The sequence below is a fragment of the Cyanistes caeruleus genome, chromosome 12 (genome assembly GCF_971803275.1).
Source record: "Cyanistes caeruleus chromosome 12, bCyaCae1.hap1.1, whole genome shotgun sequence".
NCBI classification, from domain to species: domain Eukaryota; kingdom Metazoa; phylum Chordata; class Aves; order Passeriformes; family Paridae; genus Cyanistes; species Cyanistes caeruleus.
In genome coordinates this window covers 19,799,045-19,818,005 of record NC_141712.1, presented here as the reverse complement: position 1 = coordinate 19,818,005, position 18,961 = coordinate 19,799,045, and the positions used below count along the sequence as shown (strand labels likewise).

At 44.8% G+C, this 18,961-nt stretch overlaps 1 protein-coding gene across 6 annotated transcripts in view; it reads left to right on the top strand.

Moving 5' to 3' along the window:
* ZCCHC14 (zinc finger CCHC-type containing 14) overlaps positions 1–18,077 on the top strand; it is a 46,484-nt gene extending 28,407 nt beyond the window's left edge. Inside the window, exons 3-15 of one of the 6 annotated variants that reach the window (XR_015275483.1) lie at positions 5,639–5,712; positions 8,255–8,326; positions 8,536–8,645; positions 10,621–10,715; positions 10,803–10,857; positions 11,338–11,611; positions 12,775–12,866; positions 13,853–13,980; positions 14,288–14,428; positions 14,498–15,421; positions 15,508–15,970; positions 16,721–16,780; positions 17,372–18,077. Coding sequence is in view for 2 of the 6 variants with exons in the window: in XM_023934485.2 (XP_023790253.1) it covers positions 5,639–5,712; positions 8,255–8,326; positions 8,536–8,645; positions 10,621–10,715; positions 10,803–10,857; positions 11,338–11,611; positions 12,775–12,866; positions 13,853–13,980; positions 14,288–14,428; positions 14,498–15,970; positions 17,372–17,427 (2,570 nt within the window). In the remaining 4 variants the exon portion in view is untranslated. Of the gene's footprint in view, positions 1–5,638; positions 5,713–8,254; positions 8,327–8,535; positions 8,646–10,620; positions 10,716–10,802; positions 10,858–11,337; positions 11,612–12,774; positions 12,867–13,852; positions 13,981–14,287; positions 14,429–14,497; positions 15,971–16,720; positions 16,781–17,371 lie in introns of all 6 variants that reach the window. The other 5 variants (XR_015275481.1, XR_015275482.1, XR_015275480.1 and 2 more) reach the window with 5 other exon arrangements.
* Positions 18,078–18,961: the final 884 nt, after the last annotated feature.

The following is an 18,961-nucleotide window of genomic DNA, read 5'->3' as shown; positions in this document are numbered from 1 at the left end:
GGCTGCTGGGTCCAAGGAAGTTTGAAGTGAGGCTTTGGGATGCTCTTCCAGGGAAATCTTCCTCTGAAATCAACTCAGGGACAGCTCAGAAGTGCCAGTTCTTTCTTGGCTTTAGTGACAGAGCTATTAAAAGATATTATTACTCTGTGGTTTGTTAAAGGAGTTTTAGTAAATAAACACAAATCTGACCTCATCTGAGCTCCTGGGACAGTCCCCATCCCTGGAAGTGTCCAGGGAATAACTGGATGTGGCACTCTGGGCTGCTGACAAGGTGGGGATCCATCACACGTTGGATTTGGTGACCTTGGAACTTTTTTCCAACCAAAATGATCCTGGGATAGCACCAACACCAAGTTCTTGGCACCCTAAAGATGCTGATCATATTTAGAACTCAGTTCTCATCCTGCAGACCCAAACCCTAATATTTGATTCTGCAGGTTTTCCTCGGGCCTCCATTATTTCAATAAAAGAGTAATTTAAGTTTTGAGAACTGGGAGACAGGGAAATCAAATGTAGTAATGAGGAAACTTAGTCCTTGTGTGTTTGTGCAGAAGAGGATCAGTGTGTGTGCTGGGAACAAGAGGGTATCCTGAATTTTTTAATTCCCTATAATAGCCTAATTATATATCTATATATATATATATATATATAGATAAAAAGCTTTAAAAATATTTAAAATGTGAAAGCAGGAAGTTTTCTGCAAAACAAAGAACCCACTCTCTTAAGCTGATACTTACAAGCAGTCAAAAAACCCAAACAAAACCCCACAAACCCCTTTAGTTTCTGGTGGTTTGTTGCCATGAATGTGCTTTGCATGTAGCAAATAAATTCTTTTCTCTGTTTTCCTTCCCTCCTGCCTGTAGATATGGGAATATAAATCCTGGTGGGTTTGTGGGGAGCCTCTGTGGGATTTTGTTCCAAGATTTTGGCATCAATGGGCAGCAGGAATTGGGTAATGCTGCTTTGGATGCATTTCTTGAGCACAAAGAGGAGATGCCATGTGAAAGTGGTGCTGCTGCATTTCTTCCCAATTCTGTGTAAACAGGGATGTGGAAAGGATTTTATGAGTTCCCTTTTGTTCCACTTTTTCAGCACAAACTCAATTGCTTGTCATGGTGCTTGATGCCTCTTTCCATGAATGAAAATTTAATAAATCTTCTAGTCCAGAGGCATTGTTTATGATTATGGCCTTCTATAGAAAGGATTTTACTTAAGGGCTTTTTCCCAGCTTAAAAATAACTTGCAGACTTTCTGCTGTTTTTGGTCAAGTACCACAAACCAAGATGTTCAACCCAGTTTCAGAAGACTCAGATTTTGCCACCTGGAGAGTGGCATTTCCATGCTGCATCCCACACAAACTGATCCTGCATCCAGGGATTTAATCAGAGGAAATCCACTAGGTATGGAGTGGTGAAATACTGGATTTTATGGAAAAGGACTGAGCCACAATCAACACTCCTGATTTATCTTGAATTACTTTACTTTTTTAGGAGGAGCACAAAATTCTCAGTTTGGATTGAGGCACTGATGTATCTAATCTTTTTATTAGGATGGATCCAGAGGTTGTAAAGGTATCCAATGGGATTTTGAGGTGGCTTCTCACATCCAGTGCAGGTTTTACCCTGACCTTCACCAGCCAGGAATGGCAAATCCTGAAGAGCTGGAATTGGCCTTTTGCTTTGTGTAGCTGCTGACATTTTGGGAAGAGGAGGAGGTCCAAGCTCCTGCTTTTTTGGAGGGGGAGGCCATAAATCCAGAGGATTTAACACCTGGTCATGAGCAGAGGGGGGGAATTGTGTGTCCCTTCACAGAAGCACTGAACTGAGCAGATGAGAAATGCTCCAATATCGGCCAAAAGGGTGAAAATCACCAGCTGGAATAGGAAAACAGACCTGAATAAAATGTCTTCAAGCTCCCTGGATATGTTTTCCCTGGATGTTGGGGCAGGGGGTGGGAGGCAGTGTTGGAAAAGGAGACGAGATGACGTCGCTCCTGTGCTGGCTGTGATTCCTGGCTGTGCCTCAGTGCTGGAGTATTCCACAGTCAGGCTTCCATGCTGGATCCAATGAAATGTACTTCAAAACTACGTGGAAAATGCTTCTCTCATGTTTAAAGAAAGCAGTTAATAATAATAAATTAAAAAAAAAACCCTTAAGGGATGATGCAAGAAGATACTGGGAGCACCAAGGGTGCCTCGGCCTTGCTGGAGCTTCTCCTACAGCCCTGAGCTTCTCCATCCCCCCTTTATTTTCCTCTCCCCCTTTCCTGGGGATGTCATTCAGCTGTTCCATTTACCTGCTGGAATTTCCCAGATATTTATGGATAAATCTTCACGACAAAAAGCCTTGTGTGCCCCTTTGCCAGTGCAAATATACTCTGGGAATCTCCTGAATTAGAAACTTTAACTTTTTTGTATCCCCTGGGTCGGGAAGTTGGAGTTTTGTTGAATTCAGCATCCTGAAAAGACATCAGTATCATGTGTCCTTAATTCTGTACAAAGGTTTTTCTGCTCCTGGACTTGAAATAATATTAGGATACTGAGTAGAGTCAGTTCTTTGAGCTTTTGAGAGTAAAAGCAGTAAATAAAATCCCTTTTTTTTCCTCCACTTTGTTCTTGGTGGATGACACCTTTTCTTCTGCAGCTCTGTCTCACTGATTGAATAAAGTTAAGCTTCAGGGGAGGTTTAGGAAGGTTGTTTTAATAAAACCAGCCAGAAATTAAACAACACACAGAGTAGGTGAGAGGCCACAGAACACAAACATACAACTTGATAAATTAAACAAGATTTCTTTAGGCAGGTGGTATTTTTCATGGTGTTCCAGCTAGCTGGGAGAAAATTCCTAGAGCTCTTCGTATAATATTGGGAATTACCCAATTGGTTGTCCCTAAAGCCTGTCCTGCAGGACAGTGAACTGCATTTCCTGCTCTACAACACACCTAATCTTACTAGATCAGTGCAAAAAGCTTTATCTAAAGGTCTATTTATCTAATTGCTATCTTTTTCCATGGATGAATTCACTGCAGTGGATTTTACTCACTGGGCAGAGGTTGAGCAGGAAAAGGTGGTGGCACTGTCAGCACCACGAAATCCAGGGGTGATTTAAGGTTTCTTATTAACCCCACAGAGTAGAACAGGAATAGCTTGATTTTATATCTGTGGATAATCCAATTCTGCTGGAATTGCTGGTGTTGAAAAATGAATGAGTGGAAGAGAAGGGATTTGAATCCTTTAGAAATGCCAAACGATAAGAACAGTTGCAGAAAAGTGATACTGGGTTTGCTATAAACAACAAATGTTGCGTAATGCTGGCTGTGTTTTTCAAAACCAGATGTTGCAGCAGTTGACACCAGGATTTCTGCAAGTTATTTGCTCATCCTTCAGCTGCTTCACCACATTCCCTCTCTCAATACCCATTTTACACATTCCTCCTCATTATAATCCTGTAGTACTCACAATTCCAATCAATATTCAGTGTATTTTAGCTGTGATCACAACTCAGAGGGCCCTGAATTCTCTTAAATAAATGTACTGAGGTAGATTTCTTTTTTTTAATTAACCTTCTGCATGTTCAGATCTTCATGTTCAAACCTTCATAGCTCTAAATATTGTCTGGATGGCTCAGCAAGGTCTGGTGAGCAGATTTACCCCTGTGGTGCTCAGCATGGGGCACAAAATCATTTCAGACGCGTGAGAGAAGACCAATGAAATCTTTTGAAAGGAACAAACCTCTCCAAAAAGCAGAATGCACAGGAGAAAGCAGTAAGAAATGAATTGACATTATTCATAAGCCCAGGGATTGATGCAATTGTAATTGGGAATTACATGGAGGAGAAACAGTTGTGAGGATCAGAACAGGAATGTTCTTTTTCTCCTTGTAAAGACAGGCACAAACATCTGTAGAGCTGAATTTGGAGGCTCTCAAAATTTTCACTGCATATAAGACTCAAAGAAGAGATTTTTAAGAAGCTGTGACCCAGGTGGCAGCATTTGTAAAGGAGCAGGACCTGTTCTGCTCCCCTGAGACCTGCAGAGCTGCATCCAGGATTCCCAGTGTGAGTCCAGAGGAGGCCATGGAGCTGCTCCAAGGGCTGGGAATGTTCCCCTGGAGAAGAGAAGGATCCAGGGAGAGCTCAGAGCCCCCTTCAGGGCCTAAAGGGGCTCCAGGAGAGCTGGAGAGGGACTGGGGACAAGGGATGGAGGGACAGGACACAGGGAATGGCTCCCACTGCCAGAGAGTGAATTTAGATGGGATACTGGGCAGGAATTATTCCCTGTGAGGGTGGGCAGGCCCTGGCACAGGTGCCCAGAGCAGCTCTGGCTGTCCCTGGATCCCTGGAAGTGCCCAAGGCCAGGTTGGACAGGGCTTGGAGCAGCCTGGGACAGTAGAAGGTGTCAGGGTTCAAACTGGACGGGTTTTAAGGTCCTTTCCCACCCAAACCATTCTGAGATTCTCTGAGGACACAATAAAACATTTAAAAGGCCACAATGAAACCTTTAGCCACAACTGTTGGGAAACAGAGGGAAATCAAGCTCCAGATTGGAGCTTTGGGTGGAGCCTCACTGGGGACAGGGACAAGGGAGGTGGCACAAGCCAGGTCCCTGTTGCAATGGTGCTGCTGTGACTTCACTGCCATGTTTTGTTGGGCACTTAGGAGGAAGTTCCATGTGATAAACATTGGTTTGAGTCTTACCAATAACAAAAAGTTCATAATAAATAGTCCTGAAAACAGATAAACAGCTTGTAAATGGTGATTCTTTGGAAATAAAGTGACAGAATCCCTTGTTAGGACTCCTCAGTGAAAACACACCATGCATAGCACGTGTCCCTGCAGGCACCTGTCACTCACAGGTAAAATTTTAGTGATCTGGGTTGGGATAATTCTGCTTTTGTAGTTTTAAGCCAATGTAAATTGGCTTTTTGTAAGAAAAAATCCATGTGTGTATCCCCGTGAGTGCAGTCAAAAGGCAGGAGGAATTTATAGGAGAATAGAAAGTTGATGAAATAAAGGATTTTCATGGTGAATTCCTGATCTGGGTGTCTTGGGAAGTGGGAGTCTCCAAGAATTCTGCACATCAAATATCTGATGTGTAAGATGGTGTCTTTAAAGGCAGTGACCTGTACTGGCATTCCATCCTTTCCACACTCAAATCCTGTTTTTACTTACACCTTATTCCAGTGGAGGCTGAAATTTTCTGTGAAACTGCAGGAAGGGAGGAGTCAGGATGTCAACAGTGCCATGAAATCACATTGAACTTGTAAAACCAGGCCCTGAAAACATGGAGACTTCTTCCTCATCCCAGTTTCCCTGGGAGGGATGGTGTTTATTCCTTGATGTTATTAAGATAATTCCATGTGTGTGTAGTGTGTTATTACAGCGATGAGTGGGGTGATAAGAACTTTGTTTGGACTGAATTAAAACTGCTTGGAATGAAACTTTCCCAAGGCTGGAAATGCAAATAGGATGAAGTGATGGTACCAACATTCCTGAGGGAGGAAGTTGGAACTGGGCACCTGGAACACCTCCAGAGGTCATGGGATGCTCTCAGAGCAAGGCCTGCAATTCCCAGAAGTCATCACTTCTGCCTGTATTTAGGAATATCCTCCTCATTCTTCTTCTCTCTTTGTTTTTCCATAGTGAGTGTTGAAAAAGTGGAATTAAAGGGGCTGGCACACAAGAAGAATGAAAGAAATGTTGACTATTCCTTTGAGGTAAGTTTGGGAGGATAATGCTTAAAGAGGAGTTAAGGAAATTTTCAAACTTTATTGTTGTATCCCAAAAATCCTTTGTGAAAGCAGAGCTCTTTTGGGACTGATAGTTTTTAATCAATGATTTGAAAGTTATAAATGGCTGTGGATGATGTAGAGGTTGGTAGGTAGGGTTTGGCAAAAAAAGAAAAAAAAAATCATTTTAATGCAGGAAATTTTGGCAGCATTCATTTAGGGGGAAATATGATGCCACACTTCCAGCATGGTTATCCATATCTATATCCAATGTCCATTCTTTTGCTGGAATGCAGAAGCCAGAGAGAATTTAAGTCTTAATCTGGACAAAGAACAATGTGGGCTCTGAGGGCACAGCTGCTGGAAAGAGGCAGGGAGGGAGCCTGTGGGATATGGGTCCAAAAAGTTGGAGAGTACAGAAAAGCTTTGGAAATTTTTCAGAGCTTGAGGAAAACTCTGTGGAGCGAGAGTTGGGGGAGTTGACTGGAAGGGAACTTTCACAATGATCTAAAAGCGTTTCCAAAGGGAATAAAAATCCTTCCCAGAAGAGGGATGTTAATCCAGCAGGAAGGGCAGAGCAGGAGCTGGAGGCAGCGTGATCCGAGTGGAAGTGAGAGCAGTGCTGAGGAATGAGTGTGGTTCACCACACAGCAGCGGGAGCAGCGGCGTCCCCCGGCGCTGACGCGGCCTCTGGAGCTTGGGTTCTGCTCCCAGTTCCGCTGGAGGGATGAGCTCATCCCACGGAACCTCGGGACGGATCTGGGTGCTGCTGAGGAGCTGACAAACTGCTTTTCTCCCAGCTGGAATGAAGTATCCCAAAGTTTGGGATACACAGCCCAGAAAACATCTTTGGTTTGTTTAATGAGCCAAAGCGGGGGGTGGGAAAAGGAGAACCCAAAAGGAAAACCAGGCGGGAGAATCTCAGTTATCCACAACTTTCACCAAGTTATTCCTTAAAACTCCCAGCCAGGGCAGAGCATCAGCTCAGCATCTGTTGGGATGTTGGCAACATTAACCTCTGCAGGATTGGATTCATGGAGAATGTCCCAAATTTCCTCAATCCCCAATTGTTCCAAATGTCATCGATCACAGGCAGGATTTTTCCAAGGGCTTTTCAAACTCTGTATGAAGCCTGCAGTTGTCTCCACTCCAATTAAGAACTCGTGAAACTTCTTTTCCTATTACAAATTTTTCTATAAATAACAGAAATTACTGTACCCAGTGTTTGCCTCAACAGCTTGAACTGATGGAAGAGCAGAGACTTCAGCAGAGCTGATAAATTGCTGTTTGCTGCTTTAAAAACCCAATTATGGAATGTTTTTGTTCTGTTCAGGAGCTTGGCAATAGCAGGTCAATGGATGGAGCAGTTTAGTGTTTGCAGTGCTATTGTTCCCCCCATTTACAGTTCACATTATTGTTTTATAAGTATTGAAAATTCAAGTTAAAACAGAAGTCATGACAATTGTTGGGTTTTTATAGAACTAGAAAAAAAGAGAATATTTCCTGTACTTTCTGAAATTCCTTGTGAATTTAAAAAACAGTTATTTACCACAAACTTAAAAAGAAAAAGAAAAAACCCATAAACTTGGTAAAACCACTCAAGTTCTTCTGTCTCCTTTTCTTTTCCCTCCCTCCTTTTTTTTTTGTCTTAACAGCTCTGCTGAGAGGAAATTCCTCCCTTATGTAATATATTTTGAAATCCTCTCCTCTCCCCACTCTTTTTGGCAGCTTTTGGATGGCTGGAAAAACTTTGTGTATGTTTGGAGTTGTCATTGAAACTAATGTCATGTGAGAGTCTGCTCTGTGATCCCGAAACATCCACCCAGCTCCTTCCCCTATGGATCCAGATGCCTCCCAGGCTCCTCCAGTGGATGTTTTGGATCCATAGGGATTCATCCCTGGCCTGTCTCATGGTGATTTTCCTCAAGCCAAGAAATCCTGATTTTTGTCTTGTTTAAACTTCATCTCCCAAGTCATAAATGCTTCAATATCCAGTGATGTTGTGACTTGTTTGCGTGGGAAGAGATGCTGAATATTTCCTTTTTTTAGGGCATGGACAAGATGGAGTCTGGAGCAGGAGCTGCAGGTTTCATTGGGAAGGTTTTGCTTGGTTTTTTGCTGCCATTCCCAATTTCTTGTGGCATATGGAGTTGATTAATTAGCAATAGGCAGCCTTGTGTGAGGGGAGCCGTTCTGTTGGAAAGCAGATCCTACAAACCAGCTGTTTTCTTTAACAATAATGAGGAGAAAAAATTCCATTACTCCGTGGTTGGTTGCTTAACTCTGGATATCTGCAGTGTGCAAGGGCTGTGTAAACTCTGAGGGGCTTTTCCAAGCATCCAGAGGAGTTGTTAAATGTAAAACCAGCAAGAATTGGGCAGCATTTTTGTCCTTGTGCACAAAAAAAAATGTGTTTTGTTGATGTCACTCATCACAACATCTGGAAGGGACAGTTATTAACTAATCACTAAATTTTGAGGAACCAAATTAAATTAATTACTAAAGCAAATCCTTCTTGCTCCTCCCCAAGGTCCTGTGGTCTGATTCTTCGGTGACGTTGGTAACCAAATCTTCTGCTGAAGTGACTGAATTTATTTCAAAGGTAAAGACAATAAGAAAAATACTTTGAAAATGAAAAAAAAAAGTTCTGTCCCTCTCTCTAATTTTGTTCAATGACACTTTTCAAAAAGTGCTAAGATACTTCAGATTGAATTTCATAAAATATTTGATTTAAAAGTGGCAGTGGATTGAATCTCATAGAAATAACAAGACTTCTTTTCACTTTTAATTTGTTATGTCCTCCCCCTTTAGCTGTCTCAGCTGTATCCAGAAGAAAACTTGGAGAAATTCATTCCCTGCTTAGCTGGTCCAGATTCATTTTACCTGGAACGGAACCACATGGACCTGGAATCAGACCTGAGGTATGCTGGGATTTTGTGGGGGTTTTTATTTTGACACTTGGCTTATTTCACGAAGAAAAAGAAAAAAACAGGAAATAGAAATATTATCTCCATATTCTAAATTACTTGAAAGAAATTAGAGCCTGATCCTAAGCTTTTTTCCTTGATGTTCCATTAATTCCAGTGCATAACAATTTTTCAGGAATTCTTTCTTCAGAAATACAGATGGTAATAATATTCTGTATTAAGCTTCCTGGAGAACTGATATTTCCTCATTCCTTGTGAAGAACAAATAGAGGATCACTGGCTTTGCAAAAGTTTATTTTGGACTCAAAAATAATCAGAATTGCTTAAAACAACTGCTCAAAACTCAGGAAAAAATAGAAGCCTGAATATTCACCCATCTGTATTGAGGAATGGGTTGTGGGGATTTTTTTTCCTCCTTTCACAGAGTTTTTTTCTCACTTGTTTTAGGTTGTCGTAGTGTTTATTTTATTTCAATTTTAAAAACTTAAGTATGTATTTAGATATTATTAAATGATGATGTTTTTGGAAGCCTTTAACAGCTAAGAAATTTTTGAAGCCTTGGCTTGTACCTCCTCAAATTATCACAAATCATCTGGCCATTATTTAGTATAAACCAGCATTTTAAATATCATAATCTGTGGCAGATCACATCAGGTTTCTCTTTCTAAATATTTCTAATATGATTTTCCTGGGAGAAGAAGAGACTTAAATTCTTTTCAGCTGCTACTGTCTTTATCTACACAAAATGAGATTATTGTAATATTAATATTATTCTGGTCCTGATACGATACCATTATAAAATTAAATGACACTTTAAAATATTAATTAACTTTATTAGAGCTTCTCCTTTACACTTTTTTTTCCCTAAGCCAGGGTGGATATTGGTTTTCCATAGGCAGCAGCCAGCAGGTGCATGCCTGGATTATTTTTCATGGCAAGCAACATTCCCATTCCCTTGCTGTGCTCCAAGGAGGATTTGGGAGGCTGCAGGGAATGTGTGTGGCTGCTGTTTGGGAACAACAGCCTCTCCAAATCTGGGTTAATGGAGCAGCAACTGCACTGCCAGAGCTCAGCTGCAGCTCTGGAGCAGGGAAGAAGCTGCTCCGAGGTGCTGCTCAGCTGTGAAATTCAGCAGTGAACTCTGGGGTTTCCAGCTGGGAAACACCTCTGGGTGTGTGGAGGTGCAAAGTTTTGGGAGATTGGCGTTTTTTTGTGGAATCTCAGAATGGTTTGGGTTGGAAGGGACCTCAAAGCTCATCCCATTCCACCCCTGCCATGGGTAGGGACACCTTTCACCATCCCAGGTTGCTCCAAGCCCCATCAAACCTGGCCTTGGACACTTCCAGGGATCCAGGGACAGCCAGAGCTTCTCTGCCAGGGCCTCCCCACCCTCCCAGGGAAGGATTTATCCCAAATATTCTATCTAAATCCACCCTCTTCCAGCTCAAAGCTGTCCCTCCTTGTCCTGTCAGTCCATCCCTTGTCCCAGGTCCCTCTCCAGCCTCCCACAAGCCCCTCAAGGCACTGGAATGCTGCTGTAAGGGCTCTTTTCCCTTCAAAGAGGCACAGGGAAAACGTGACAGAAGTTTTTCCCTAAACTGCCAGACTCTGCATCTGCTGTTTATCTCTAAGAGGAGGAAATTCAATAACAGATCCATCTCTATTTTATATTCATCAGGTTCCTGCATTTGAAAGGCAATTTTCAAGTTTACATTTGAACATTTTCTGCCTTAGAAGTGTTCAGGGTTCCTAAATGAGGCATCTTTGCTGCAACACTCGCCAGAGTGAAAACAACCCAGGGGTAACAGGGATTATTAAGAATAAAAATACCCATAAATTTCCAGAATTCAGAACTGCATGGTGTTTTTCAGCTTTTAAATTTCCGATCTCATTTCCAAGTGTGTTATCCAGAGTGCAATCCTGATGGATTTGAGAGGCTCTAACAGAGCAGGGGCTTTGTTTGCTGCAGGTACCTGGCCCCGCTCCCTTCCCATGTGGTGAAAAACGACCACGTCAGGAAGTTCTTCAGCACTTCATCTCCCTCACAACAACTTCAGAGCTCAAGTGAGTTGAAATAAAGTTAAAACAATATTTTTTTTGTACTGCATTTCATAAACTGATGCCATTTGTGACTCTGTTCCTTGTTTCCAGATCCTGGCAACCCCTCCCTGTATAAAGTAGGAACTACGCTGGGAACATCTGGAAGGTGAAATATTTATCTTATTTAGAGCTCATTCTCTTAAGAGGCAGTTTTCATGTCCTTCAACAAAACCCAGACCCCCTTCAAGGAGCCAATATTGCAGCTTCTTTTGCCACTTCCATATGGAAAGACCAAAAATTTCCATAGGATTATATTTGGGTGTCTATACTTTTTAATAATGCACAGGCCGTTCTGTCAGAAGCTTTTTTAAATCGCAGAGAGGCAGCAGAATATTTAATATCTGTGATGATTGAAGAAAATGATTGAAGGAAAATTCTGTAAGGTGAAGATCAGCTTCACCCTTTGCCAGAACTGCCCTGTTTTACTGAGCTGTGGAACAGGGCAGGTATAAATCCACACCTTGGGATTGGGGCTCCAATGGGGTGTTTTTTACCCAGCATCCCAATTTCTGTGACCACAGCAGCTGAACTTTGGGTGACACAGCTTATCCAACGTGCTAAACCCAACCCTGTTCCTGTTTTCCAGACCTATATGTGGGGTGGCTGGAATTCAGTCTTCCCAGAACCACGTCCAGCACTCGGCTGCTGCTCCCGTGTCTCTGCCCCACTGCTCCCACTCCGGAGGCGCCGGCTCCTCGCTGGGCTATCGCTCCCAGATGGAAACCTCCTCCCCAGCCATGCTGATGTCTTCCAGCCCTCAGACCCCTCAGACACAGGAGCAAAACGGGATCCTGGACTGGCTCAGGAAGCTGCGCTTGCACAAATATTACCCTGTCTTCAAACAGCTCACCATGGAAAAGGTAGGGCAGGAAATGGGGGGAAGCAGCCAGCTTTTAAATTATCCCCATGTTCTCCAGGCTGGGAACATCTGCACTGAGGATCACACGAGTTTCTGGCATGTGCTGGGGAGGTTTTCACTTTCTGAAAGCAATAATGAACTGATGAAAACCTTGCTGTTTTCACTCTGGGTTGTGTCCTGGGCTGTTCAACAGCTGCTGCTTCTCCCAGGCTTCTTCAGGGAATGCTTGGAGATCCAGCTTGGATGCTGCTTTAGGAGCTCTGCTTGGCTCCCTGGTCATCCCTTTGTGTGCAGGAGATACCTAAATATGCTGATTTTTCTTGAATTCTGCTTCTTGGTTGATTTTTCTCCCAAAATATTTGGTTATCCTCATTTTAAGAAACGGATTTTCAGAGACTCGTGGCATGGATGTGAACATGAGTGAGTGAGGTTTGTTTGCATTGTAAGAGTCCCAGATAACACCTGTGTGTGCTGGATTTTATCAAAACAAGGTTTTAGAGCTTTTTTTTCCCAACTCCATTGGGAGTTCCTTGTCCTCTGTCTTTTGCCCTGGAACGCCCTCCAGTGGAGGGAGAGCTTGGGCTGAGCTTGGTGCTGCTTATGGAATATTTTATGGATTTAATTTCAATCTCTTACCAGAGTCTTTTGATTTAATTTTCTTCATTATAGAAAGGAAATACAATGGGTTTTTTTTTTCTTCAATAAAGTAGTAAAACTCTATATTCCAGTACAAAGCAAATATTATTATACTTCACTGGCTTTCATTTTAATTACATTATAATATAAATGTCTGTATCTATCTCTATATTTTATCCTAAATTTACTATTGGTGTATATTTTCTACTGCACTTCTCAGGTAAATGTTACTGGGAAAACTGGAGTGATTTCTATTTTAATTTAATTCTATTTTAATATGTACATGAGTAATTTCATCTTTATTGTGACTGGTTAATACAAGCACACTCTTAATTAAATTAAATCTGCAGGTGTTTCTTTCATGCCAGTCCCTCACACTTTCCTTTTACACTATAATTGAAAACTGGAGTAGAGAGTTTCTTTGAATTTAAAAATGCTTTTAAAGTTGGCTTTTGGAAATGCTTTTCACTGAAAATGGGAATAAGAATATTCCAGCTTATAAAACTAAACATATTTTTACTTTCCAAGTTTCTGAGTCTTACTGAGGAAGATCTGAATAAGTTTGAGTCTCTCACCATGGGAGCAAAGAAGAAGCTCAAAACCCAACTAGAGCTGGAGAAGTAAGTGAAGGCTGGAGGAACTTTTTTTAAAGTCAAAAAATGCAAATTTTACAGTGGTTTTTGCTTCCCAGTCCACAAACCTACCATGATTCCCACCTGGAGATATGGGTGATTATGAGCTCCATCACTAAACAATATTTAGTGCTTTCTGGTTTACTGCTGCCTGGTCAGGATTGTTATAAGTATACCAAATTTTTAAATCTACAAAATATACATATTGTGTTTAGGTTTTTTTTTAAACTTGTGTCACAGTTATTGCAAAGATTTTGGGCTTCCCATCCACTGGCCATTGATGGCAGCTGTTTGATTTGCAAGCCCAGGGGATGTACTCCCAAAGTCAGGCCTTTTTTTCCTAGGAAGTGACAATTTTTTGGCTCCAATCCATGTGGATGCTGCTTTGGGAGCTGCCTCAGTGTCCCACGGTGACACCAGGGAGCTGTGACAGCCCTGATGCAACAGATTGTCCTGGTTTTTCCATCTCCACTTACAGGGAAATGTTTATTCTGCAGCTACTGCTGCTCCTTAAAAAGCAATTAGAAATCCAAATCTGTGCCCATTTATCAGAGCTGCCTTGGCAGCTTTTTTCAGCAGTCTTAGTTTTTCCAGAGTTTGTTTGGAAACGGAAAACTTGGGACTGTGTTTGTTTTCTCTTTGGGTTTGGTGTGCAGGGCTGGGTTTGGGATGTGCTGACATAATAACAGGATAGAATTTTAGAGTTCAGTCAGGGTTTGGTGATGTTTTACCCTGGACAAATAAGAGGATAAAGGATACAACAAATAAATGTTGTAATCAGATGGCAAATAGTCCAACCCTAACTGCTGGCAGTTGTGGTCAGCACTGATGTGATTTCCAAGTGTTTTCATTTGAAATTAGCACGGCATCAGTGGATTATTCAATGGGCTTTGTCTGCTTTGGGTTCATTCAGAAAAGGATTTCTTTGTGGTTGTGTTTTAACCAGTTTCGTGCTTCTCTCCATCACCCTGTAGGGAGAAATCAGAGAAACGGTGCCTAAACCCCTCCACACCTTCCTCAGTCAGCAGCAGTGGAGTGGCCAGGGTTCCCCCCACTTCCCACGTGGGGCCTATCCAGAGTATCCGGGGCAACCACGCTGCAGGTAAGGGGAGCAGGGGACACTGATGTGCTCAGCTGTGCCTGCACAAGACTCAGCTCATTCCTGTGCTGCTGCTTCTTCCCCAAGCTTTATCTTCCAAAAGCTTTCCCAATTATTGCTTAATAGGGAGCAAGCAAAAAGTCTGATTTCGGTGATTATCGGGGGAAATAAAAAGTGACTTTTTCCATGGCTCTGGTGGAAATGGGCAGCTGCTTTGGCTGGGCTGTTCCACCTCTGATGTATCCCTGAGCATGGCTGTGTTCTTCTGAGGTGCTGTCAGTGTCACCCTCCGTGTCCCCTGTCCCTGCAGAGCTGCGAGTGGACGTGGATCAGCCAGCCCACCCCCTGCCCCGGGAGGGCAGCTCCTCCGAGTACTCCAGCTCCAGCTCCAGCCCCATGGGCATCCAGACGCGGGAGGAGAGCTCGGACAGCGCCGAGGAGAACGAGAGACGTAAGCAGAGCCCCCCAGCCGTGCCCCCTGCCGTGCCCAGGGTTGTCCTCACGGCTCCTCTCTCCCCAGGCCTGGAGCTCCACCTGGACGCCTCGGACAAGGAGAAGCCGGTGATGCTGCTGAACCATTTCCCCTCGAGCTCTGCCCGGCCCACGGCCCAGGTGCTGCCCGTGCAGAACGACACCGGCTCGGGCCCCGCCGGCCACCACGCGCTGCCCATGCAGATGCTGTCCCCAACCCCCTCACACATCACCCCCATCCGCATGCTCGGCTCCGTGCACAAACCGGAGCGCGGCTCCGCAGACATGAAGCTGCTCTCGTCCTCTGTGCACTCCCTCTTGTCTTTGGAGGAAAGGAATAAAGTGTCTCCCGGCTCGAGGGGCAGCATCAAGATGGAAAAGGGCTTTGGGAACGCCGTGGTGGATGTCATGTCCTCGTCCTCTCCTCACCAGCCCTTGCAGGTGCTGCCAGGGGGTGCGGAGAGCAGCTCCCCCACGTCCACCATGAGCTTTGGGCCTCGCACCAAAGTCGTCCACGCTTCCACTCTGGACAGAGTGATCAAACCAGCCCAGCAGCCAGGACTCATAGTGGAGACGAGCACTGCTGCCACGGTGACGTCCAGCACAGTCTTCCACGTGGCTCGTCCGCCCATCAAACTCCTGGTGTCCTCGTCTCTTCCCACCGACTCCGCCATGGCCGGACAGACTTCCTGCTCCAGTAATATGCAAATAACGGTGTCCCCTGCAATAATCAACCCCCGGACTGCTCTGTACACAGCCAACACCAAAGTTGCCTTTTCTGCCATGAGCAGCGTGCCCGTGGCGCCCATGCAGGGCAGCTTCTGCGCCAACAGCAACGCGGCCTCCTCCAGCAGCCACCCGTCCCCGTCCTTCACCACCATGGCCAACCTGCCCAGCTGCCCCGCGCCCAGCTCCAGCCCCACGCTCTCCTCCGGCGCCGACAACAACTTCTACAGCAGCAGCAGCAGCAGCAGTAGCAGCAGCAGCGGCGGCGGCGGCGGCTCGGCCGGGAGCGTCCCCGTCCCCAACCAGAACCACCACCACCACCACCACCAGCAGCCGCCGCCGCAGCCGCCCGGCTGCATGGTGTGCAGCTCCTGCGGCTGCAGCGGCAACTGCGGCTCCAGCGGCATGACCGTCAGCTACGCCAACTATTTCCAGCACCCCTTTTCGGGACCTTCCATGTTTACTTTCCCTTTCCTGCCCTTCAACCCCCTGTGTAGCAACGGCTACATCAACACGCAGCAGTACAACAGCAGCACCACGTTCCCCGTGGTGCACACAGCCTACAACAGCGGCCTGGCCCCCGACTCTGTCATGGCAGGACAGTCCACCTTCGCCGTGCCCCCCATGCAGAACTTTATGGCGGGCACGGCCGGGGTGTACCAGGCACAGGGAATGATGGGCAACGGCAACGGGTCAAGTCACAAAAAAAACGGGAACCTCTCCTGTTACAACTGCGGGGCCAGCGGGCACAGAGCTCAGGACTGCAAACAGCCACCCATGGATTTCAATCGGCAAGGTAAAGGTTGGGGGGGACACAGAGCGCGGCCTTGAGCCCTGCCCGTGGGGTCTGATGGCATCTTGGAACCTCTGGCTTGTACAAATATTTTGTTATTAAAAGTTGGTGGTCTGACATATTGGCAAATTTTAGGCAGCCCCATCAGGAGGAGCCAGGCAAGGCCTCGGGTGCGCTCTGTGGGGTTGGCACTGTTTTTTAGTGGGAAGTGGTTTTTAGGGAGGGAAGAAACATCAAGGGAGGGAAGAAACATCAAGGAAGGGAGGGAGCTGCTGTGGACAGGTTGCAGCAGAATCGCTGTTGCTGCTTCTGCCTTGTCAGCCAGGTCAGCTTTGGTCATTATTTGAATTTCCCCCAGAATTTTAGAAACTGAAATCTGTGTTCCTCTTCCCTTCCTGCCCAAGACAATAACATAAATGAAGAATTGCCGTTCAAACCCTCCTGAAGGTCCTGTTTGCTGCTGTAATTATTTTATAGGGTATGTTGCTTACACACTTACAGCACAGGCTTCTTCAGGAGAGAGCTAACTTAATTCCAGGAGGGAAACAGCTAAAAGAGAAAGCTACTTTACCAAGAGTACTTTCTAGTCCCATTTTTGTTTTTTATTTTGGTTATCTTATGTTGAGATAATCTGAGAGTGGTGTGGGTTAAAAAATGAAATACAAACTCTGAGTGAAGAGCACTGAAGTTGCATTTGACATCGTGCGTTGTCTGTAGTCTTTACCTGGATTCATTTTTGTGTGGTCTCAACAGTTTGAACACCATAAATTAACAAGTGTCAGGTGTTGGACAGCAATTTACAGCAGGAAAAAGGTAAATACTGAGTGGAATTCCAGTGGTAAATGTTTTGGTAGTGGCCAGGGGGAAGCAGAGCTGCTGCCTCATCAGTCCTGAGTGGGAGAACTTCAGAAATGCAGCAGATTCTGATGTCTTTTTAAGTTGGATTTAAATTCATTAATTAAATTCTCATTTAAAGTCTGCCAAATTTTTCACAAGGGCATGGGCTGACAGGACAAGAGGAAATGGCCTTAAGCTGAAGGAGGGCAGGGTTAGACGGGATACTGGGAGGAAACTCTTCCCTGTGAGGGTGGGCAGGCCCTGGCACAGGTGCCCAGAGGAGCTGGGGCTGCCCCTGGATCCCTGGAAGTGCCCAAGGCCAGGCTGGATGGGGCTTGGAGCAGCCTGGGATGATGCAAGGTGTTGGGGTTGGAACTGGATGATCTTTAAGGTCCTTTCCCACCCAAACCATTGTGGGATTCTGATTCCATGAAACAAAGTCGTGCCAGCCCTAAATCTCCACCCCAGCTCCAATGGTGCATTCCATGAGTAAGAAGCAGCAGCTTGGTTTGGGAAGCTGTGGGAGGTGACTGATGTGTAACCCCTGTGTCCCTGTCCCTGTCCCAGGTACGTTCAGGCTGAAGTACGCCCCTCCCTCCGAAAGTCTGGACTCCACAGACTGAGGTTTCCCCACTGACACCACGATGCTGTAAAGCCATGGAGAGCGACGGAGATCGAACCACAAAACTGAGACGTCCAGTTGCTGTTAAGCTTAATGTATTTTTTAATCCAAAGGTGCTTTACTTTATTAGACTAGGTAGAAAATCTAGCTTAGGGGTGCAGCCAACCCAGTTTTGATTGCCAAATTCAAGCTTTGTTGTTGGAACTCCTGACTCTGTGTCCCCGGACCGATGGATGGATGGTGGAGCTGGCCAGCTGCAGTTCCTGCTGGAAGTACAACATCCCCTGGACTTTTCTGGCTGGAGAACATTGCCACAGTGGGACTTTTCTAAGGTGAAAGGCCTGACTCCAGGGCAGCTCTGTTCTGAGGTGGAAGGTAGGAGTGGCCAGAAGGACTTTGGCACCCCTGGGCTAGGTAAAATGTCTACTTTTTTTCAAAAGTGATCAGGCACTAATCTCTGGGATTTTTAAGGATTGCACTACAGAAGAATGTAAAACTCTTCAAGCTTTCTGCACTTTTAGCAGACAGTGTCACTCTGAGACCAGTGCAAGAGGCAAAGAAGTTCCAACCTTTACAAATTGGCACCAGCAGGCTTACGGGACTTAATTCCACAATAAAAATCCTAAAAAGTCTCTCTTTTCCCTTCCAAAAGAACACACACGGCAGTTTCACTTCCTTCTGGAAACAAACTCGTGCTTCATTGTCTCACCTATTACTAGCTAGTGCTGGCTTCCCAGCACTGGAATAAACTTAGTTTCCAAGGGTCCAAGTCCCAGAGACTCCAGAGTCATAAAGGCTTCAAGGATATTTTCCTGTAATACACAAAACCTTTACGTCCTGTTACTGTATATAGGTCTCTTTCACAGAAACCTTATTATTCTGCTTTTGTAAATGAATTTTAAACCATCCTAAAAAAAAAAAAGAAAAAAAAAAAAGAAAAAAATCAAACTAAGAACTCTGGCAGCAGAGTTGATAAGCTTTTGCTTTACTTTATATAAAATACCCTTTGGCTCCTACCCCAGGATTCAGGAGTGGTGGGAGTCAAACATGTAAAAGGTAGTAAAAACTTCATTATTATCAAGACTTGGAAGGATTTCTTGTCGGCCTCCTTCGTTGCAGTAGGTTGTAGATGAGTAGCTTTGGTGTTAACTACTTTAGTCCATCATTTGTGGGTGACAAATCTAAATTAGGACTCGAGAGGAAGCCAAACCCATCTCGAACTGCTAATTTGAAACACTTCGGTCCTGTCTGGTTGAAAGAAGATCCTAATCCTCATGGCTCCCCCCCCAGCTCCCCCCGGGAATTTGACGGCATTAAATGGGTGAGGCCTCCTCTGTAAAAGTGTCTGACAGAGAGATATTTGCATCCTGTAATTTGGGAGACACCTTTAAAGTCTGAAGCCTCGTTTACACTCGGAGGTATTCCTTACAGCAGGATGAATCCATAGGATTTGTAGTGGAGCAGTGAGTTGGGAAGTCCTCTGGGAGCAGGAGGGTTTGGAGCTGTGCAGGGCTGTCCCCAGGAGATGGGAGCTC